The sequence below is a fragment of the Cardiocondyla obscurior genome, linkage group LG19, assembly GCF_019399895.1.
Source record: "Cardiocondyla obscurior isolate alpha-2009 linkage group LG19, Cobs3.1, whole genome shotgun sequence".
Taxonomy (NCBI): domain Eukaryota; kingdom Metazoa; phylum Arthropoda; class Insecta; order Hymenoptera; family Formicidae; genus Cardiocondyla; species Cardiocondyla obscurior.
This window is the reverse complement of record NC_091882.1, coordinates 3467871-3490272: the sequence shown is the minus strand read 5'-3', so window position 1 is coordinate 3490272 and position 22402 is coordinate 3467871. Positions and strand designations below refer to the sequence as shown.

The 22402-nt window shown below is 38.6% G+C and overlaps 4 protein-coding genes across 9 annotated transcripts; 3 read left to right on the top strand and 1 right to left on the bottom strand.

The window, feature by feature from the left end:
- Positions 1–251: 251 nt before the first annotated feature.
- On the top strand, positions 252–16944 carry LOC139110052 (serine/threonine-protein phosphatase 6 regulatory ankyrin repeat subunit A). 6 transcript variants are annotated; one of them, XM_070669570.1, is made up of 21 exons: positions 252–535; positions 2767–2924; positions 3045–3254; positions 4013–4211; positions 5942–6105; positions 6210–6341; positions 6444–6623; positions 6727–6882; positions 7266–7694; positions 8182–8394; positions 8485–8648; positions 8987–9134; positions 9991–10105; positions 14327–14386; positions 14467–14591; positions 14651–14788; positions 14862–15066; positions 15145–15293; positions 15413–15628; positions 15882–15983; positions 16500–16944. In XM_070669570.1, exons 2-21 carry the CDS (start codon positions 2775–2777, stop codon positions 16581–16583), a joined length of 3339 nt encoding a protein of 1112 aa, XP_070525671.1. In that variant the 5' UTR covers positions 252–535; positions 2767–2774; the 3' UTR covers positions 16584–16944. The 6 variants fall into 6 exon arrangements, with proteins under 6 accessions (XP_070525671.1, XP_070525669.1, XP_070525668.1 ...); XM_070669568.1 differs by having other exon boundaries at positions 6727–6954; XM_070669567.1 differs by having other exon boundaries at positions 6727–6954; positions 7224–7694; positions 8185–8394.
- LOC139110070 (arginine kinase Lit v 2.0101-like) lies at positions 10157–14542 on the top strand. The gene is made up of 3 exons (XM_070669624.1): positions 10157–12970; positions 14327–14386; positions 14467–14542. The coding sequence occupies exon 1, from the start codon at positions 11071–11073 to the stop codon at positions 12250–12252; it is 1182 nt and encodes a 393-aa protein (XP_070525725.1). The 5' UTR covers positions 10157–11070; the 3' UTR covers positions 12253–12970; positions 14327–14386; positions 14467–14542.
- Positions 16945–17050: 106 nt separating the features above from the next.
- On the bottom strand, positions 17051–18979 carry LOC139110071 (uncharacterized). Its single transcript, XM_070669625.1, has 4 exons — positions 18406–18979; positions 17966–18328; positions 17582–17885; positions 17051–17422 (listed from the first exon to the last, which is right to left on the bottom strand). Exons 1-4 carry the CDS (start codon positions 18538–18540, stop codon positions 17166–17168), a joined length of 1059 nt encoding a protein of 352 aa, XP_070525726.1. The 5' UTR covers positions 18541–18979; the 3' UTR covers positions 17051–17165.
- An 892-nt stretch (positions 18980–19871) lies between these two features.
- LOC139110088 (ejaculatory bulb-specific protein 3-like) lies at positions 19872–20926 on the top strand. Its single transcript, XM_070669654.1, has 2 exons — positions 19872–20136; positions 20547–20926. Exons 1-2 carry the CDS (start codon positions 19896–19898, stop codon positions 20708–20710), a joined length of 405 nt encoding a protein of 134 aa, XP_070525755.1. The 5' UTR covers positions 19872–19895; the 3' UTR covers positions 20711–20926.
- The last annotated feature ends 1476 nt before the right edge of the window (positions 20927–22402 follow it).

Sequence of the window (22402 nt, the reverse complement as noted above, 5' to 3'; positions counted from 1 at the left end):
AGTGAAACATTTATGCTTCTGCATCGCGTTGCGGTTTCATAAATTATTCGTACGGATTTTAAGAAAATTTATCATACGCAACGTTTTATTTCTCTTTTTTTTTTTCGCGAGTCTTTAAACGCGGAGCAATAAATGTTCGGCTATCTAGATTGACCATTAGAAACTATGATTGCTGCTTTTGTGGCGGCATTATGGCACCGCGGCTACTTTCGAGCTATACCTCTCGTAAATAATATAAAACTCAGGTGAATAGGACACGTGGAAAACTATGCATCGTCAGTCTAGTAAAGTTGCTCGTAGCTTTCAAACGTGTTCGTCATTTTTCGAGATAAAATGTGCCTCGCGTAATGCGATGAGTCAGGAGGAGATTTTCGACGCAGTGGCGAATTAAACAGAGTGCTAATTACCACGAGCGATTAAAAAGCGAGAATGGAGTATCTCGTTAAATAGTACGCGAGGCGACAAACTTGTCCGCGAGATTGTATGTAAAGGCGGCTTCGATATTATCTTATTTCTCGAAGTTGCAATCAAAAAGGTGATTGTCGTAGATAAAAGGTCATAGTCTCAGATTATAGAACCGCACAGTATACATCTGCATTGTTTTATGTATTAAATTTTTATGTCTATTCGAACTAATCGCAAACAATTCAACGTGGCTTGTCACGTTGAAGTGTCAGCTCGTGCACCGATTCCGTCTGGTGTATCAGAAGTTTATTCAATCTTTCAATTATCTTTGTCTTCGCACATTTCAACAAAATCGGTCGCGAGCTCGCGAAGACACGGAGATACCTAGAAGCCGTAGCATGATCGATGTGTCATTGCACCGTACCCACTAACATCGATTGCAGCAGCACTCAGATAGGAGGAAACTAGCGAGACGAGTAAAATGTACGTAAAAGCTTAGGAACGGTCGGGAAATTAGAACGCAATTAAATATGATAGCTCGACAATCGTTAGTCATTTCCCTTAGTGGATCACCCTGTCAGGGTTACCGCGACAGCGCCGATGAATGAGAGATAAAAGTCATCCCTGAAAGTTTTCCTTCGCGAAGATATTGACCGATGCTATTTTCGTATCAAACAATACCACTCGATTAATTACGAAGGGCTGGGATTTTGTGCAAAAATTAAACTCATTTCTGCATTATTAAATCACATTAAACATTGCCATATTAATTACTATTGTATCGTTCAATATCTGGGCTTCAGCTTAATTCAATTTCAATTAAGAACCAACGTGTATTTCTTCGTAAAAAGAAAAAAAAAAAGAAATGTCTCGTTCATCAAGAGAATATTCATTCACTTAACCCCGTCGCTCAATTTTAATAAAATTAGCGTGTATCATCTGTGCATAATGGAATTACTCTGTTTGATTAGAAGCTTATCAACATGAAGAATGAGCTTGACTAAAGAATGTAATGCCGAATGCATTCTGATATTTCTGATACTAATACTTATTTATCTTTCTATAAATCCATTATCTTTTTGCTAATTGAAATAGAGATTATTAAAAGAAAAATACATTTCCACCGAAAAAAATATTTTACACCGCGATCTAATCGAGCTTAAAGGTAGACGTAAGAAATTCTCGCCCTTTGAAAGAACTTCTAGGGCGACAGACCTTCGGTGGAAAATGCAGGTTCGCACAGGTGGCGTCGTGACGCCGGCGTCGACTTCATTCGACGCGCGACGCTTCCTCGTGTCGCAGCGTCGCGACGCCCGTGTGTCACATCTTTTTAGAACGCGGTGCTACGCACATTGCTCGACTCGCACGGTCCGTTTAACCGACACGGAAATGCTGGTCAGAGAACCGGAGCAAATAGCCGCCCAGGTACCGCTTTTACTTCGTTGCACTGCCAAATAAAGCACTGCGGATTGAATTCTATTCAATACGTTATTTTAATCACCGTTGAGATAAACATCTTCACCCGCTTTATTACATATACTCAGCGATTTGACATTATTCTTTTTATTAAGAGCTAATAAGAGTTTATTAAAAATAAGACTCTACTAGAATCTATCTCGTTCTCGCTTCTGAATTTAATTTGATCGAGCATGTTAATTTTCGATTAGTAAAATATTACGAAATGCTTTTATTTTATTTTTTCATTTTTTTTTTCTTTTTTTTTTACGGTAGCAGCAAGAAGATAATTTGCACAATGCCTCCAGTAATTGAAAGAAAATTTGTCGGATAACTATCGGTATATTAAAGCCTTCTGACTACATATTGGAGCCGTCTATACGCGCGCTTTTGACTAATATTACATTTCGCGTGTCATGAATATCCCTATTACATTTCGACCCGCCAATCATCCATAAAGCACTATGAATATGCAAGCGAAAATATGTTGAATGCTGTAGAACATGCGAATCAATAGCAAAGAAGAGCCAGTAACGAAATGTGAAATCTGCCTGATGGCCTTCTTTAAATTGCATATTGAACAGCTCATTTCCATATTCAAAGCAAACGCAATTAATGTACTCATAACGTGCCCAGCGAGATATAGAAAACCAAATTATTACCGCGACGCTTAATTTATTCTCTCATTTGGCTCGTGCCGCAAAAAAAAAAACAGCCTAATTTTTATTATTTCGTCGAATACTCTCCTCGCAAAAATAATTATCGCGGAAGCTAATTCACGTTACCCGAATATTATACCGAATATTATGTTCGATATATCACGAATTAAACCTGACGGATTCAATGCGGTATTCGACTTTAGTTGAAATATTCGAGAAGAGTTAAATTTGAGATTGTTTTTTCCAGAGGCTCAAATGCATTCAGCCGTAAAGAGTTGGTTGCACCGTGGCGAACTTGAAAAACTCGAAAATGTCGTGTTGGAAGGTCGGGGTGTACGTCTGTTAGGTGAACATTCGCAAGATCTTAGAACACGTGTCTTCCTAAAGGGACTCCCGAATTATTTGGTAAGTAATTAATTAACTGATTAAAGACCGCCACCGATCTGTTTTCAGGCTAGTTTCGTTAAAAAAATATATATATAATTGTCAGAATTAATCGGTTGATTAATCGTTGATTGTTTTTAGACAAAGATTACTCAAGTGCATGATGCGGTTGCGCGCGGCTCGTTAGCTGAAACGCAAAAGATAATAGCCGAAGAGTCTAAGAAAAAGCTAGCAATTGCAAAGGATGCGTGTGGGGTGCCTTTGTTACACAAAGCAGTCTACTACGATCAACCCGAGATCGTTGCTTGGCTCGTAGAAAATTATCCTATTACGCCACAACAGAAAGATAAAGTACGTCATTTTTTCTTTTTTTTTTTTTTTTTTTTGAACACTATCCATTAAAAACGTATTACACGCACGCAAATTTTATTGTACATTAATTTACTTCGAGTAGAAGCCAAATATTTTTAATTTAAACAATAGTAATAAGAAGCTTGCCTAATATTTTAGTGACCGAAAGTTAATCCAACAAATACCGCTCTTAAAAAAATTTTTTTCTCTCGAAAATGATTATTTTAAATTAATTTCCGCCATTGTAGATTATCCTTAATTTCGTTCCCGATCGTTGGAAGTAAAAAAAGATGAAGAATAAATTAAATCGAGATTAAAGTTAAATCACGTTGGTCGGAGGAAACGGTGATTATTATAATTCATCCGCCGGGCCTAACGAGCATTACCTACAATCGAGGCTGCTTTCTATAATTCACGAGGCCTATTTTTCACTACGAAATCGTGTCGCGACGCAGTTCATTAAGTCACTCGAGAAGAAGCTTCTAAATAATCGAATACCTTCTTCCTACCGTTTGTCGTAGTCCCGCATCGCGTGACGCCGATAATAACGAAGTGTAAACCACCTGTTCTTTCCTCACCGGGCTGCAGCTAGCATGCAAACGAAAGTAAACGAGACAATTCCGATCGCGCGTAATTCTCAAACCGTGGTGCACATTTTTTTGTACGACGTCCTTATCTTTCGTCGAAGGTATAAATCAGCGAGGAATTCAAATCCATTTAATACCGTGCTTTGTACAACGCCGTATTTCGTTCTTCAGGAGGGACGAACCGCCCTGCATTATTGCTACGCGTGCAAGGATCCCGATTCGATCTGGGATCTTCTCATCGAAGCCGGATGTGACGCGAGCGTATGCGACAAGAAAGGAAACCCGGCCGCTTATTACTTGGAGCATCCCGGCGAGATCGAACTGCCGGAAGTCGAGATGGCGACCCGGAGAAAAAGCACCGGTAAAGATAGTGAGTATCGCTATCATCGTTTAAAGATACATTACTTCGACAAACGTCAGATACGAAGCGGAGTATATTTCCCCTTCGCGTCTTACGCAAGTTATAGCCGGTATTGTCCCTTCCTGAGAATCAGGTAGATAAGTAAAGCACCGTGAGCTTTTACGAAGTGTCTCGTGTCGTTAAATTACATAAGCAACTACGGTCTTCTTGTATTCAATACTGCGAGCAAGCATTTAAATATTACATTAATCTCGCGGTTTCGCCGGCGGGTCGTTAAAACAATTTCGAGAAAACATTACGGACGATTCGATGGGAGTAACCTTGCGACCGGCGGCATGCTATAGCGTTTTTCGCCTGTTTTCTACATTCGTGGATATAGATTGCTCGCCTTATACCCCACATATCCGTTTCTAATGACCGTGAGGAATCGATAGCACATAAATTCGTAAGGCAAGGCTAACCGCGACGCTCGATACAGAGAGAATTACCGCACCCGCCCCGTGCAAATTATAAAATCTAAATTGAAAAAGTATCGCGGCCCACGATGGAACATCAAAATTTTTTTTTCACTCTTTCTCTTTTTTTTTATTTATGTCATAACGTGACCTGAATATTCATCGCAAGTAGAATTATATTGTAAATGGTAATACGAAGTAATTGGAAAGGAACAACTTTTCCGCTTGTTAAATGACTTCGCGTACAGAAATAGGTCGTGAATCGACCTATGTCGTAACGGCGACCGAGTTCTAATTTCGTAAATGATAAGAACACATCTTCCATTCTTCGATCGTACCCGCCATGCCAGCAATTACGTTCGAGAATGAAGTCGAAGCAATTTCCTGTAAATATACATTCGAACGATTTACTTTTATACGATCGTACATAAGAAATTCCGTCCGAAGTTGTATGTGAGTTATAGATAAATAGCTTAAACGACTTGTACCGTTTAAATAATAAATCTCAGAGAATCTAAAAGTTCCTTAATACATTTGTAAAAAAAAAATAATAATAATCTTGTAATTTTCGATAATTAATGTGAATTATGTAAAAAGCAATTTTAGCAAATATTCTTTCAGTCTCTTTTACCACAAAGATACAGATCTGTGCCTCGCGCAATTAGAACAGTTGATTAACTTATTATATTTCTTTTTTTTTCGTTTTTTTTTTTTTTCGTTGCTTCGCGTAATTAAAACTACTTAATGAATCAGTGCTCCGTTATAAAAACCAGACAGTTATTATTGCTTTCGTGTTTACTTGGTCGAGCCTTGAGAAATCTTGCATGTTTGCTGGATTCTACGAACCATTACAATACTAATAATTTATTAGGAACACCGAAGCGTGATAGATAAAAGAGTAGTAAACAAGCGGAAATTACGTAATATAGATTCCCTTTAACGTAATATTTATATGCGCCGCTCGTGCAACTCAAAATGTTATATCGGCATATGACGAAATCCGTACATCCCCTTAGAAAATTTATTAACCAGCCCGCCACGCGCATATTCAAGACGTTATAAAATATTAAACGTAGCGTGCATGTAACTATTATCATACAAAGACACACATCAATAAATTGAACGCACCAATACTGGTACATTTTTAATCAAAGACATTCCTGAGCTCTTACGTTTCCACAAAGATTTTCACGTTAAAGTACGAAGCCCTAGATGTTTTCGTAGAAATTGATTCGCGATGCCTCCGCGATACCTATCGCTTTAAATCACTTGCTTCATGCCTAGGTGGTATGGACTTTAAACCGTCCAATATCAGGATATGGATACACAACAGAGACATCGGAAAATTACAGCAAGTACTCTGGGAGGGACACGGATCCAAACTTCGATGCGAGACAAGTAACAATCCGCGGATAAGAAAATTTCTGGAGGCCGTGCCCTTTATTATGGTACGCCAATAAATAACTGCATTATCTCATAATGTCCGACGATGAAAATATTAATATCGCAGTAGCTGAAGGATCATTCGACAAAGTTATAATAATTTTTATAGGGCACGATAAAAGATGTCCACGCGACGATTATTAACAACGACTTGGAAGGACTCAAGAAAAAATTAGACGAGCCTATTTCACCCATTGTTCTGTGCGGTAAAGATAGCAATGGTTTAAATGCCTTACACAAGGTGAGCCCTTTTAGCGAAGGTCCTATGATTTTTTTTAATTTAACTGCTGATGGAAATTAAAAAAAAAAAAAACCCCTTTCTATTTATTTGTCTTATCATCAGGCTGCTGGCTTGGGATACATAGATATCGCGCGTGAAATCCTCGAAAGATATCCTACAACGGTGGAAGCGCAGGACAACGAAGGAAAGACCCCGTTGCATTATGCAGCTGCGCTTAAAGACGACGGCGTTATGTATAATCTCTTGACGGAACACGGAGCCGATGAAAGTAAATTAGATAACGTGAGTGTTACTTGGCTACTTACATTCCAAATAAAATATTTAAAAAAAATAATAATATGCTGGAGTAATTAAATTATATTTTGCGAATTTTATTATTAATCAGAGACAAAAGGCGCCCGCATTTTACAAGAACCGCCCCTCGGACGTGGATCTATCGAATTTGTCGACGATACCGGACGCGCCGCGAGTTTCCGATACTTATCCGAAAAGCTGGGACTGGAGGATTTTGGATGGACAATCTACGCGAGGCATGAAGAAGGTTAGCAGTGACGATAGCGCATTTGGTAGCGCCGAATCCACGATAAAGGATTCGGACGGTTCCAATGAGAAGGTATATTTGTCATCGTTGTCCGAGTTGATACGCACGATATTTTCTGCCTGCCTGAGCTTGGATTTCGGCATATTTCAATTATTTGTATCATACACGTTTGTATTGATTATTAATAACATGCACCGTCAAATCACGTGTAGCGTGGACATAGAGTGGCATCCCGGACGAAAAATATAGTACCGTAGTCGGAATGAGTTTTTGAGTAGATTGTTTTTTATTATTTTTTTTTTTCTTTCCATGCGAGGGGGGCTCCGAATTCGTAATTCTAGGTCAGTGATATGATGGATTATATGGGAGATTTGGTGGAACAGAGGGCCGACGATGAGGAACAAGAAAACGAAGAAGCCGCGACTCCGAATGGAGACGAAGAGGAGGCGCAAAACGGAGACGAAAACGAAGCGAACGACGGTGGAGACGAGAATGAGGCCGCAGAAAATAACGAGGAAAATAACGAGGAAAATAACGAGGAAGACAATGAGGAGCACAACGAGGAAGATGCTACGAATGAGAACGAAGAAGAACAAGAAGAGAAGGCGTCATCGGACGACGACGTGGTAACTGGACCCGTCGCGGAGTCGAAAGACGAGGAGGACGGGCCCGAGGCCGCCGTTAACGAGGATGGAATCTACGAGGATTCACCGAAGGTCGAGGAAACCAACGACGAAACCGAACGCGAGGAAAGAAACGAGCCTAGCACCGGCGATTCCGGCGTTGACGATCCTGCGCAAGACGAGGAGCAGGTATTGTCTTAATCAAATTATCGGTCACTGCACTGCGCCTTGTATAATACAAAGAAGAAGCCGGGATATCTCAGTCTATGTCCGCCTCTGGGATTACAGACAGCATTGTGTAACAATTATGTTTGACATGTAATAGAAACTGCGTTTAATAATAACACTTTTTAAATTAAGAAAAATATTGGCCGTTTTCTTCCTCCAATAAAATAAAGAAAAGAAAAAGAAAAAAAAAAGAAACAAAATTCTTATGATTTTTTAAACTCTTAAATTAATGTCTATTTGTAAGAACTCGAGTTCCCAGCAAGAATTACTACGGCTGTTTTTTTTAGACGGACACTCTGTGTGCTGTACACACATACGTATACGTGTAGACTTAGCAAGAGACATACGATCGATGCGCGCGTGGACTTCCCACGCGCGATTAATATCTCTTATCGATCGTCTATGTGTCTTCCAACCGCGCGCATGATTTTGTACCTGAATATGACAGCAGGTTATCGTCGGCGAGCACAAGGAGCCGGCGGAAGTGGAATTGACAGAGGGTAGCATGGCTCGGGATTCGGAAGTGGAAGATCTATTAGAAACTGGCAACATGGAACAATTAGCGGCCCTAGTTCTCAATGGGGAAGGCCGACGATTGGTCGGACGGCAGATTGGAAATCCTGAACTCCAGGCCTTCATCGACAACGTTCCGACCTACATGGTACGCTATCGCCACGCAATAACAGAACGCAAGAGCGGAGAAACGATATGCTTACGTGTGAAATATATATATATTATTTTTTAATATTAGGGAAAAATTCATGCCGTGCACATGGCAGCGCGAGAAGGAAATCTTCGCGACTTGCAGAGCGCGTTAGATCGACGTAAATTCGCGATAGCGCGGGACGAATCGTCGCCTCACGGCGCAACACCATTGCACGTGGCTGTTGTCTTTGGAAATACGGCCGTCATCAGGTATTTAATTAATACGCACGCGTGAATATATTTATTTTTCCAGGACATAATTATTTTAATGTACTTTTTCATTTAAAAAAAAAAAAAAAATTATAATTGCCTAGATTATATCTGAATTTTTTAAGAGATAATTTCAATGTTCTAATAAAAGAGAACAGCGATAAAAATATTCCAAGAATACTTTATAATTCGGTTTACGTAACCGTTACGTCTACCGATCCCCGACGATATCAGCGTGTGACTTCTACAGATTGAAAATAGATTTTTCCTCAAATAACAGGCTTTAACTGACGCTATTAACTCACGTTATTTGATTGAATATTTTATACCTGATTTAGATACTTGGCAGGGAGGTTTCCAGAAACCGCCAACGCGATCGATATCGATGGACGCACTCCGTTACATTACGCCGCGACCCTCGCGGACAACGGTCATTACTACAATCTTTTGCTGCATTTGGGTGCCAACCCTTTAGTACAAGATAACGTGAGTGTTACGATAATTTACTTCGATTTTTATTATTACAATTTCTCCAGCCTCAAATAAAATCAAGCGTAACTTTTGATTCTATCACTTGAATTACATTATGTAACACTCAAAACGTACTGAGACTAAATAATTATTACAAGCAAACAATTAATAACGAGCTAGAAAATCTAGATATCTAAACGTTTTTCGCCGCGTGCTAATTCTGCTGCGCGCCCTGACCTATCCTGGGTCCGCCGATCGTCGCGGTAGGGTGAGTACGTGTGTGTGTTAACATCTGGGGCCGGCGGCCTTCGCGTTCTAAGAATTCAAGCTCGCGAGGTGGAGGACCGCGCGGGCGGCGGACGGCAAGAACCTGTTTATCCTGCGAATTCGGCAGTCGACCGTCGCGGTGGTGTTAGTACGTGCGTGTGTTTACATCCTGGCCATCGGCCTTCGCGTTCCAAGAATCCAAGCTCGCAAGGTGGAGGACCGCGCGGGCGGCGGACGGCAAGAACCGGATTTTGCCCGGCGAATTTTCGGCAGTCGAGCGAGAATTGCGTATGGTCAAAACACAACAGTAAACAAGCACGCGGCGAAAAAGATTTAGAGATCTATTGAGATACATGGTCCGCGCTGGACAGACTAGACGATCGATACTGAATAGATTTTATTTTTTTTCTTTTGAATGACAATTTATTTTTTTAAGACAGTCGGCTGTTAAGAAATTTATTTAATTAGCGCGATCTAATCACTAGCTGTAAAATTAGATTAACTAGATAAATTTTTACTCGACCAGAGAATTGATTTTAATGCTAATAAATTTTTGTAAGTCATTATGTCGGAGAGTAAAATTGTATTTTTTTTTGTCATATAGTTTGGACAAAAAGCGGATTATTACAAGCAAAATCAAAGTGATTTGTCGCATAAAAAGCTCCTTCGCGATTTTGGGGCCAACGAGAAGCTCGCCGACGAAATGCTGACAGATAAAGGTATTTCTTTGATTAAAAAAATTTTTAATCGGAATGACACATATTAAAAAAAAAACAAAGTCGCGACATAAATCGTTCGTGATATCACTTCATGTTCTGTGTCTAAAAAGATAATTCTGATTCAAGTTGAAATCTTATAGAAGATCTTCGACAACGTCGCACTTGGCACGAGTATTTTATGTGTCGCGATATTTCGCGAAGTATCTATTAATTGTTTCCCGCTCGCACATAAAAACCTCGTTAATTCGATCATTTGATAAGCTCCAATTTCGTACACAAACGATTTATCTCTTTTTAGACAAACGCAATCAGGTCTTCCTTCAAATACCGCGTAAGAATCGTAGTCGAAATACTTGCTGAGAGCACACGTGTTTTTTCTTGGACTGACTTTATGATTTTGCGAATTGATTTAACGCTTTGCTCGATTTTCGTGATAGCTTGCGATCGAATGAACGCTCAACACTTCAACGCGACCTGATCGAGCTGAGGTGTGAATTAGAAATTTGCTACACACATACTTGTCTAAATTGTAAGAGAAATCAATTTCGTTTCATTTCCTCATTTCCTCAAGTGCAATATTCGATTCCATACACGATACTCGCCCCCTCGATAACCGTCGCTAACGTTTACCGCGAAATTTGCATATTCGCTTCTTTTCTTTTTATTTTTTTTTTTATCAACCTACTTCTATCGACGCCGATGGGTGTTGACCCGGCTGTTCTTTCAATCGCCGCCGCTGCTGACTCGGCCGACTGAGATCTACAGTACCTGGAGGCGATATCTACTCGGCTCGACGGGACGTGACCGAGCCCGAGATCCTGGCTACTCTAGAACGATGCTTCCGATTGCTGGCGGGCAACCGGCGACCATCGATACCGAAGACTCCGTCGAACGCCGGTACTACACTAGTCGCTCGTTGCCTGAAACGGCCGATATTCGATTTGATCAAGCACCGTGTGACTCGCATGGACCACAATCTCTTTGACGTGATCTGGCCTTCCCTGAAAAGGTACGGCACCGTCACGGGTAACGGCAGCAAGACCAGCAGCGCCCGCTCGAACGTCAGCAGCGTCGGGGACGACGACCACGGTTACGGCGTGGTCGCGCCCGACTTCGAGAGCTACGTCGTCTTCACCGAGTTCTTCGATCCATTCATCCGAGAGGTGCACTGCGTAACCGCGAGCGGGGACCTACCCGACCACCCGCTCCCGCGTTTCTTCAACGTTGAAAGCGACGAGGGCGAGGAAGCTCCGCCGGACGAAGCGATCGTCACCGCGATCGAGCAGTACGACCTAGATCCAACCGCGAAGTTCATCCAGGCTGGTATTCTGGAGTGCACCCGAAATCTAGCTAATTACAGCCTGCCCCTGACTCTAACGGTCAACCAACTAGAAGAGGTCGAAAGAGAAATCACCAACCAGCTAATGAGCCCGGAGATAACGGACCTGATGGCGGAGGGCAGCAGCGAGGACGAAGCCGGAACGTATTTCACGCTTAATGAGATTCTCGATCAACCAAGCCGAATACGAGCGCAATTGGCGGCGTCCGGGTTACTCTTACCGATCACGGAATTCGAGGCGAGCGACGACCGGCATCTTCACGGCAAACACTGGCCGTACGGCCGCGGGGTGTACGTCACCACCGCCGGTGACCTCGCCGCATGGGTGAACATCCAAGACCACCTGAGAATAATCTGCCGCACCAACGAGAACCGACCGGGCCTCGTCGGCCGCGCCTACGTCAGAGTAGCTAAGCTGATGATGATATTCGATCGGAGACTGAAGTTCAAACGAGACCAGAAGCTAGGCTTCTTAGCCGCTCGTCCGCACGCCCTCGGCAACACCCTCAGATTCTGCCTGATCATTCGATTTCCTGAACTTTCGAAAACGCCTGACAATCTACGGCACCTGTGCGTGGTCCGCGGCCTGAGCGCGCGCGACACCGTGAAGAAGGACATGATGAGAATCAGCAATCAGCAATCACTGTCCATTACCGAACTGCAGACCCTCCAGGATTACTCCAGGGCGGTGCACAATATCATCACGTTAGAGAAAGAATTGTCGTTGAACAACTCGATGAAGATCGCCAACCTTATCACCGGCATATTTCGCAAGCGGGCGAACGCGGCGAGAAATCTCAAAACGTAGACGAATCGATGTCACGATAACGAGAGACAATAATGCTAGATATTAAGTTCGAAAAAAAAAAAGAAAAAAAAAAAACGACAACAAAAAAAAAATTACTTTTAATTATCATCTGCCTGCTTTACGGAACAAAATCGACGAGAAAGAATTTGCCAAGAGCAAACTTGACAAAACAACTAAACGAACGTTGTCGAAAATAATCATAAGCTCTCGAAACGTATTTAAGATTAAGAAGCAAACGACTGATTCATTATTTTAGATATTTCTGTTTAATATATTAATGAATCACGATATTTAATCGTAGCATCGGGAACGTTCAATTGATCAAGCTCGATACTTTAGGCGACAATTTAATTCTTTACTTAACGAAGCTAAATTGCCAATCGCCTTTAAAAACCCTTCGCTCTTTATCTTAAGTTTTTCTAAAAAAAAAAACTCTTACGCTTATTCATGGAAATTTTCTGTGATAATTATCAGCCAATGTTTGATCGTCAATTACTCTTCGCAGACTGAACTTTTTAAATAACATTTAGGCTATAATGAGCGAGAGGGAAAGAAAGAAAGAAAAAAAGAGAGAGAGAGACAGATATGTTGGAAAGATGTGTGAACGTTATTTTGTTTTCTCTCGTGCACCAAGCGTCTCTCTTAAACGCTAAATCATAATCGTAGTCGCTCTATTAATTGGATTAACTGGCGACGAGAACGCAGGATTGCTGATTAGGTTAGTAAATGATCAGCGTTATTATCGTGTATATACACGGACACCATTGTCGCACAACATCTCACGATCATACCATGTAAATCTTTGTTCTCTCGAGACGTGACGAATTTTTAAAAATTACCTTTGTACTAACCAACGTAACATTACTCGTACGAGCAACGATTTTACATGAACTTCTCTCGGCATGTAAGATGCAACCGAACAAATATTTATACAAATCCAAAGCTCGTAATTATTTTACTACTGTGAAAGTTATATGGGAAACATTTCGCTCTTTATGTGCCTTACTTTCTTGCATTTTATACAATTCTCGGCATGACGCTATTTTCATGTAAAGTCGAATATATAGACGATTCCTGACGCGATATTGGTGGCACAACAAGCTTTAAAAGACAAAAAAATTAATAAAAGGGTCAAAATCTTAAAGGCTTTTTTATATGTAATGCACGAGTCGATGTTCACACAAAATAAAATGACGAAGCACACGTCTTTCCAACGCATTGTCAATGTTATTACTCGTCCTGAAAAGATATTTATGTATGTACCTTCCTTTTACTCTTGGTCAACGTATCGCAATGTGAATTTGTTAATTAAAAATAAGCCAAGATGTCTAAGTGTCAGATGGTATTTTAATAACGAAGTTATAATTAAATATTTAATTATTCTGGAAGAACGTTAAATAGAAATTTATATTATTCTCTTCGATAAATTATTGTTGTCGCCGAGACAATAAAAAAATTGACATTTATACGTCTTTCGTTTCAGAATTACGCGCTATATTCTAATTATTCATTATGTTATACAAATAATCACAATGCACTTTTTTTTTTTTTAGGTAAATCAACCATGTTTCTTATGCATCTGTTGTGTTTGTCTACGCTTGTGCACATTAATCTTCAACTTATTATGTTCTATGTATATTATGTTCTAAAAAAATTGTTCTAATCACCGTATATTGTCACGTTTTAACAAGTTGTTGTACTACACAAATTTTTATAATATATTTACAATAAAACCGAATATTATTATTGCATTAATATAATAAATTTCAAAATCATAAGTCAAAATTAAAAAAAAAAAAAAAAAGAATTACTTTGTCACAAAATTCATTGAAGTGTTATAAAATTAGTACGTAAAAATGCAATAATTATTTTCAGTGAAAACATTTTTATCTAAATTAAGAATGACGTGCATGCTGATTTAATAACTCGGCAATTGAACTTTATATCTCTTTTTATGACTTGCTAGTTTAACAAAATTTCTGACTTGCTAGTTTAACTTTTTATTTCAAGTAACCTGTACATACGAACAGTTTTAAAATTATAACCTGACAATTTACTGGATTTTATTTTTCAGACAACAGTGAAGCCGACTCTCCAATATTTCGCACAGAAGATGGACGTTACTTAGCATCGTGTAAGTATTAAATTGCAGAATAGCATCGCATCTTAATGAAAATCGATGTAACTGAATTTTTCTATTTTTCTATTTTTCAGCACTCGGCGATCCTCTAATTAAAGGATTAACAGAAATTGCGAACGCACGTCCGAAGGATCCGATCACATATCTCGCAACATATTTATACAATTTTGCTAGCAAGAACAAAGCTAGCAACGAACAGGTACCTGACTCAAACGATCAATTCAAACGTCGTGGAATATCAAAGCTACTCTTTTTTAGAAATCCGATGTTCTCATTATACCTGATCGCGAGGAAGAAAATTTGGAAAACGTCGAAAACGACACGTTCGACGATGGCTATCCTCGAAGTCCAGATTCGGACATACTACCGGAAACTACATTTAGCAATCCGAACAGAGTAAGTAAAACACATATTCCGCCTTTCTCAGGATGAAACTCTATCTACGAATCTACGAGAACATGCTTTCCAGGACGAACACGGACAAAGTATGATCCACTTCGCAGCGGTGCGTTCCTATTCGAAGGACGGTTTGTACTACCTGTTGTTAGAGACGCAAGTCAACGTCGGTTTCAGAGACGAACTGTACCGGACGGCCAGAGACGTCGCCGAGCAAGCGAATATCCGAGAGAACGTCGAGGAGATCGATCGATTCGTCGTCTACCTGGCGGCAAGAGGTAAGAAGAGAAAAGAAATACGAACCGTTGTACGCGTAAAAATTACGACGATCTACAAAATCTCAACTCGACACGCAGGAGAGACTGAAAAGCTGGTCGAGCTGCTGCTCGAGGGTTACGATCACATTCTGGACGCCGAGGATGACGGAGTGAACATCATCGACGTGGCCGCGCAGCGAGAGCACGAGGCTACCGTCCAATTTTTGCAATCAATTCCTAATTACGTGGTAGGTTGACATACAATCGGAAACGAGGAGTTGTAAGGAAAGGCGACGAGGATATAAGCTGGTTCTTACGGAGTATCACGCACTTAATTTAATCTGAGCCCGCTTGATATGCATTTCAGAATCAACGCGAAGAGGTACACGCCGCTATTCGAGTCGGCGACGAAGGACGCGCGAAAGAACTTCTAAATAAAAACAATGGAGGTGGAAAACTACTGGCGGTCGGGAAAAATTCTATCGGCCGATGTGCCCTGCATATCGCTGTGTTGCAAGAAAACGAAGAGCTCGTCAAATTTATCGCGAAAACGTATCCAGAAACACTACGGATCGGCGATAATGTATGAATCATTAAGCATCTCTTGCGTGTGAAAAAAGAAAAAAAAACTAATTTGATCCCGTTTTCAATCTCGACATAAATTAGTATATAATTCTGACTCAAAAGACAATTAAAATAATTATATGTAATTTAAGTAATATACCTGTTGCGTACCACCTACTAAATCATACGACTTATAAATCATAAAACTTTACAAGGGAAAAAAAAAATGCTACATATTCATAAACTAAGAACATTAATTTGTTTTGCTTTAGCTGGAGAGAACGGCTCTTCATTATGCAATGGGCGTGCCTTCCGTGGAAGTATTGAGTAACATATTGATTAAGACAGGCGCGAAACGCATTGTAAAAGATCTGGTAAGGTCGCGTATGTATGTACTTACTCTGAAAGGCAGATATGGCTGTTGCTTCGGCGACGGCGGCAAGCGTTTGTGATCTCGGCGTGGTGTGCGTCAGGTCTCACACAGTCACACAGTCACACACTCACTCACTCACACGGAGCGCGCGCGCGTAGATGGGTCGTGGAGCGCTAGTCGTCGGAGACTGAGAGGGAACGCATCCCCACCCTACATCTCCCGTCCGCGGCGGCCGAGGGTGGGAAGGGGGGATCGAGAAGGAAAATCACGTACGCTAACCGCCGTTCCCGCAGCTAACGTTATATCTGCCTTTCGGTGCAAATTAAGTCTCATTGATCGAGTCCTTGCAATATGAAGGAAAAAATATATATTCCGAACTGGTGCAACCTGTTTTACGATTAAAAAAAAAAAAAGAAAAAAAGATTCAAGGACTAACGACTAATGAAACTAAGCTATACAATATTATATCTCTGTCGAGTAACTGATGAAGTGATAAACTAATTTTTTTTGCTTCCAGAAATCTCGACAACCGTCCTACTACTTCATGAATAAATCTGATATCGAGCGACTTCAAGAAGAAGAAAAGTCCATGATTGCGTAAATCGTGTAACGTTAAATATAAAGCATTCAGCAAAGAAATAACGTGGCAAATAATTTTCATGTTACCTGCTAATTATTCATAACTTATTTACGACATACGTATAGTAGAATAAATTTATTTTGGAGAATCCTAAAATTCTATTATATAAAAATATATGTGTTCTATGTTAGTTATTATTTGTATATAATATAGAATAGTATATACTAAGCAAAGAATATTTTGCGAAAAAAATTTTATCATAAAAAAATTTTAATTAACTCTCATCGATCCTCGTTAAGAGAATTACAAGCCGTAAATTGTATAAACTATGTCAAATGTTGAGACATCTTAGTGCCTTATAAATAAATGAGACTGCAACACGCGCACAGAGTTATCATTTCACCCAATTGTCGACGTAATTACAGACGTTAAAAAAAAAGAAAATTAATTCAGGTTTTAAAGGTGATCCCGTTTAAATGTAACTTCACTTATGTTTCTTGGTCATTTTGCTATTTATTATAATTTAGTTCAATGCTTAACAATCTTAAGTTAAATTGTGCTTATCCGACATATTATCTAAGATAAATTGAGATCAAAAAGGATTTAACGCTCTTGAACGAAATTCTTAAGGTTGGTCTCGGTGGCATTGTTTTGCCGTGTAATCATGAGATATTCCTCGGTCATCTCCTCGAATTGTATCGTGTTAAAGTACGCTTCTCGCTCTTTGTATACATAATACGTATCATCAAAGTTAAAATGCAATCCCAAAACTATATTTAATGCGGAAGTGTCGTATGCGTGACAACCAGAATACCGATATTGCGGCTTTTTGTTAAACCTACAGCCCGCCGATTGCGCACCTACAAATATTTAATTAAAAGTAAGCAAATGAATAAAACAACTTCGATACTTTTTATCACAGATTTACGGAATACATAAAAATTAGCAAATTATAGATAATATTTGAATGGCACTTACCGACGAGTATAATTAAATGGTGCAATTCAAAAGAAACTTACCAATAGGGGAAATACAATCCCTCGTTAATGCACACTGGACCCAAGGCAGCATTACTTTTTCTCTAATGTCTTTAAAATTACTAATTATTAACTGTGATGCTTTAATCAGTGGGAGAAAGAAGAAGCTCTCGGCAGAGGCATGAAAGTACTCGTACATCTTTGGATGCGTCAGTGAACTAATAGCGTGCCTTGTAGGCCAAGTTAAGATTCCAGATTTTGGACAGAGATACTTCACAATGTCTGAGGAATTCAGACGTACATTGAAATCCATATAGATTATACTACCTAACGTATTTAAAGCTGTCTGTGCCACAAAAGCATTATTCAATTAGTACAATCAACTCTTTCTGATATAACTAAAGGCATTTTTGGAGAACTACTTACTTGAATAACTAAAGGTCTATAAACATGCAGCGTGTCGTCTTCGACATGAGCAGGAAATGGACTTAGATCAAAGTGAGTCACATTACATTTTGTAGAATTACAGGCGAGCCTAATGTTTTGTAAGGAATCTTCATTTAAACCGACGCTATAAATTACAATACTATTATTTGGCAAAAAGTGGCTAACGTTTTTGACGAAGCCATAAATATATTGCTCGTTTCCAGGCCTTACGAGCGACACAACCGTTATATTATGAGGTTTAAGACTGATTGGGGTGGTGGTTGTCTGTCCATCCAGACCAAGCAACGCAAGGTACTTAGAATCTGTCACCAGACGTTTTTCCTCAACGTCTTTTAAATTTTCCTAAAAATAGAACTTTGCATGAAGAAGTAATAAACAACGTGGATAACAAAGAGGAAGGCTTGCTGAATAATATTCACCTGGAAGTTCCGCAACTGTTTGTGAGTTTCCGTCACTAGAGTCTGAATGGAAGGTCGTTGATTGCTGAATGCAACGAAAACGATGCTGCTCCCTGCTATGCAGATAAGCAACAATAGCAGGCCCTTGATACGCATCGCTCATCGTTTAATGAGATTTTGTGGGCAATCGGAGACAAATAATACAGACACTACGTTACGTCAAGAACGCTCCCTTTAGGTTAGACTCGCCTTGCTGCCTCATAATACGTCACGTTACAAAAGACTGAACACCGCAAGAAATCATATCTATTGCATTAGGGAGCGCACTTAGCTTTGTCGGCGTAATATTTACAAACTTACGGTCTATTCGATCAAGGCCTCCGATAACAAACTATTCCCGCGAGTCTTACGAACGTTTTCTCTCATAGGGGATTTCATTCTGCGTCAAACACGTCAAGATACTTGGACGCAGTTAAAGCTAACGAGGACGCAGTGTGATTCACTGCAAACCGATGGAAGGGATGTGCATACACAACTTACACATAGAAGAAAAAGCATGTGTTTGCGTATGTACGTATGTACATAAGTATGTACACGCGTTCGAAGAGTTAAGTTATTAAAAAATTAATTGTATGATCTCTATTTCTCGTAACAGATGTTAACAAAATTCTATATATAACTTTAATGGGTTTCATATTAAAAATATTGTCTAAGTTTTTATATTATATGTATAAAATGTTTTTCTAAAATATTTAAAGTTCAGTATTTTAATATGCAATCACGAGATAAAATATTAAAAGTTATGAGATGACAACAAACAGAATAAAATTACAATAAAGAAATTGAAACATTTTTATAAATTCATATTAATGAGATAACAAAAAATTAAATGGTTTAAAAGGATAACAACGTGAATTGCTATAAAGTATCACCTTTCAAATATTTTTCATTTAATTACATAAAATTAGATAAATTATTTAGTGATTAAACTAATAATTAATGACTTCCCAAGCTGGAGAACAACTTAGATAAATCTCATAAATTAATTTCAACAAAGTTACCTAAAAAATCAGGTAACCCTTGACACTTTTAATGAACCGCAGTAATGAAACAAAAATCATTAAGAAAGATTTCGTTACGATCTCAACTCCTGTACTGGATTAGATATTCCACTAACATTTTTACAGTAATTTAATTGTATCGTATCCATATACTACGTATCTTTACCTACAACTTTTCCCTTTTAAAAAATATTTAGATTTGTGATAATTATTGTGATTAATATTGACTGTATTGATAATTAATTAATAAATACATTCCACCGCATTTTACGTTTCCTCTTGAAAGATTTAATAATATAATTATTGTAGTCAGTTTTTTTCCTCTTTGCAGATAGACGTATGCGATTGTTAAAGTAGCAATTTGATCATTTATTTGCACGCATTCTGCTTTTTTATTAATTTTTTTCCTCTTTTTCCTTGTATTAAATATACATATAAATAAGACGCGAAATGAGTCAGGTGCTTAGTATCCCAAGAATCAAAATAGAAGAAGCAATGGCTCGATTAAGCTATATCGTGACGATTATCAGTATGGCACTGGTGTACGTTCTCGCGGAGGACCTTTATTCTGATCAATACGACTACGTTGATGCAACGAGTATCGTTCAGAACGATAAACTACGGGAACAATACGTCAAATGTTATATGGAAACGGGGCCATGCGTGACAGCAGACGCGAAGTTCTTCAAAGGTAAAACCTATATATAAAATTCTGCAGGAAATATTTTCTCGTTGCCAAGAATAATATATACCACCCTTTAAATTTTTTCGTCAGAAATATTGACACCGAATTACTCAACACAAAACATATCGTGTATTATTTAAACCGTTTAGAAAGTTTCATTATTTATCTTCCAGATTTTCTAATTAAAAAAAAATAATAATAAAAAATGTGACGTAAAAAAAGCTGTTAATTTTACTTTTTGTGAAAACTTTATCGACTCGCCAAGTATTATTTATTTGAAACCGTGTTCTTCTACATTTTCTATTTATGTGTATTAATTATTACGGAGATTACTTATGTAAAAAAAAAAAGAAATAAAGCGAAAAAAAAAGAAGAGTTGAAAATTGATACGTTAAAATTATATATTTTAATTTCAGACATTTTTAGCGAAGCTGTCCAAACCAACTGTAGGAGATGCACTGAGAAACAAAAGGAAAAACTAGACTATATAGTAGATTGGTTCACAAAAAATAAACCTGAGCAATGGCAAGCTATGATTGCAAAGTCTCTCGAAGAATTGAAAAAAAAGAACGCTGGTTGATAAGTTTCTATCAATTCGAAGTTGACGATAGCCGTAGAATAAGCACCAAAAAGAACAAGGCAAACTAAAAATGTTCATCTATACAAAAACGCCAAGTGTTTTATACATTCAGAAAAATTTCTGCAGAAAAGAAAAACCAATTTGGAGAAACTGTAATTATTATCGTAATGAATGTACTGTACTGTAGCTTGAAAAAATAAAATATAAAAAAAAAGATTGTGATTTTAATTTTATTCCCCAAAAAATATACTTCTTTTAATATGAATTACACTATTTATTTAATAACATGTTGCATTTGATTAAATTATGTTTTTTTTTAAACGGCACGAATATGATCTCAACACGATGATATAACAAAGAATAATTAATTTGACTCATTTAGAGATGTATAGATTATTAGCACGAAGTGCATGTATGTAATTGTATAATTTCCTACGTTGACCTTATATGACTTGTTTACTCAGATCATTGAAATAAAATATTTTTAATGTTCTTACGTCAATATAATTCATAACGTTCAATGCAATTATTATTAAAATATCTTGAAGCCCATTATTTAAGAAACTCAATTTGATTTAGTGCAAATTCTGCAAAGTGCAACAAAAATCACTTTAAAATGGCATATACTTTTAATGTCGCTATCCATAATTTTTAATTTAATAAACTTTTCATAAAACTATTTTTTAATGTACACCGAAGAGCAGATACGACGTTTTCTGCGGCGGAGGCAGAGAATGAGAGAACAAAAGAAAATCGGTCATCGGCAATCCGGCCGGCGCGGTACATACATACATGCGGCACATGTGAAACTCGACGTACACGACTCTAAAATCACGTTCGTCAGCTGTCGTCGGCGCAGTAAACGTCGTATCTGCCTTCCAGCGTACATTGTTATGCATAAAAATATTTATGTATGACATAGAAGTATTTATAAAAAAATAATGCCGCTATCCATAATTTTTAATTTAATAAACTTTTCATAAAACTATTTTTTAATGTACACCGAAGAGCAGATACGACGTTTTCTGCGGCGGAGGCAGGGAATGAGAGAACGGGAGGAAATCGGAAGTATCATTTATAAGAAAACAAAGTTTCAATCAATTGCATTTAACATTTCTCGATGAGTGACATTTGTTACATGCACGTATATTTTATTCATTACTATCCTTTTCCATTTGCACTTCAATTATCGACAGTTATTATATTGACATGTTACCCATCTACTCTGTTACCCATCTACTCTGTTACCTATCTAGTTTGTTACCCGTCTACTCTGTTACCTATCCAGTCTGTTACCTATCCAGTTTGTTACCCGTCTACTCTGTTACCTATCCAGTCTGTTACCCGTCTATTCTGTTACCATGGTCACTTTGGTTATGCAGGTTTCATATTAATTGCTTTACCGACCACGAAGGCGTTGGCGTAACTTTCGTTGGCGTCGTACGATACGATCGCGCGGAGCGCATTTGACGAATTTCTCATCGCTTCTGCGCAAGTACTAAACCGTACGCTTTTCGCTGACCGTTTGAAACTACGATCGCACGGAGCCTCACCTGACAAATTTCTCGTCGTATAGGTGACAAAAAATCGTCTCAGACATATTATACATTAACAATATCGACATTTTTGTACATTATTCGCACGTACCTTGTATTAGGCGAGTATATATGATGTTCCCGTTGCATTTGACCC

Excerpts from the sequence above, each read along its gene's own strand:
- LOC139110052 (XM_070669565.1), top strand. The coding sequence starts at position 2,775 with ATGCATTCAGCCGTAAAGAGTTGGTTGCACCGTGGCGAACTTGAAAAA. Across the intron at positions 6,955-7,223 it reads CGGACGGTTCCAATGAGAAG|GTCAGTGATATGATGGATTA; the intron begins GTATATTTGTCA and ends TCGTAATTCTAG. Across the intron at positions 8,649-8,986 it reads GGAAATACGGCCGTCATCAG|ATACTTGGCAGGGAGGTTTC; the intron begins GTATTTAATTAA and ends TACCTGATTTAG.
- LOC139110070 (XM_070669624.1), top strand. The coding sequence starts at position 11,071 with ATGGACCACAATCTCTTTGACGTGATCTGGCCTTCCCTGAAAAGGTAC.
- LOC139110071 (XM_070669625.1), bottom strand. The coding sequence starts at position 18,540 with ATGCGTATCAAGGGCCTGCTATTGTTGCTTATCTGCATAGCAGGGAGC. Across the intron at positions 18,329-18,405 it reads AACAGTTGCGGAACTTCCAG|GAAAATTTAAAAGACGTTGA; the intron begins GTGAATATTATT and ends TTCTATTTTTAG. Across the intron at positions 17,423-17,581 it reads GGATTGTATTTCCCCTATTG|GTGCGCAATCGGCGGGCTGT; the intron begins GTAAGTTTCTTT and ends AAATATTTGTAG.
- LOC139110088 (XM_070669654.1), top strand. The coding sequence starts at position 19,896 with ATGAGTCAGGTGCTTAGTATCCCAAGAATCAAAATAGAAGAAGCAATG. Across the intron at positions 20,137-20,546 it reads AGACGCGAAGTTCTTCAAAG|ACATTTTTAGCGAAGCTGTC; the intron begins GTAAAACCTATA and ends TTTTAATTTCAG.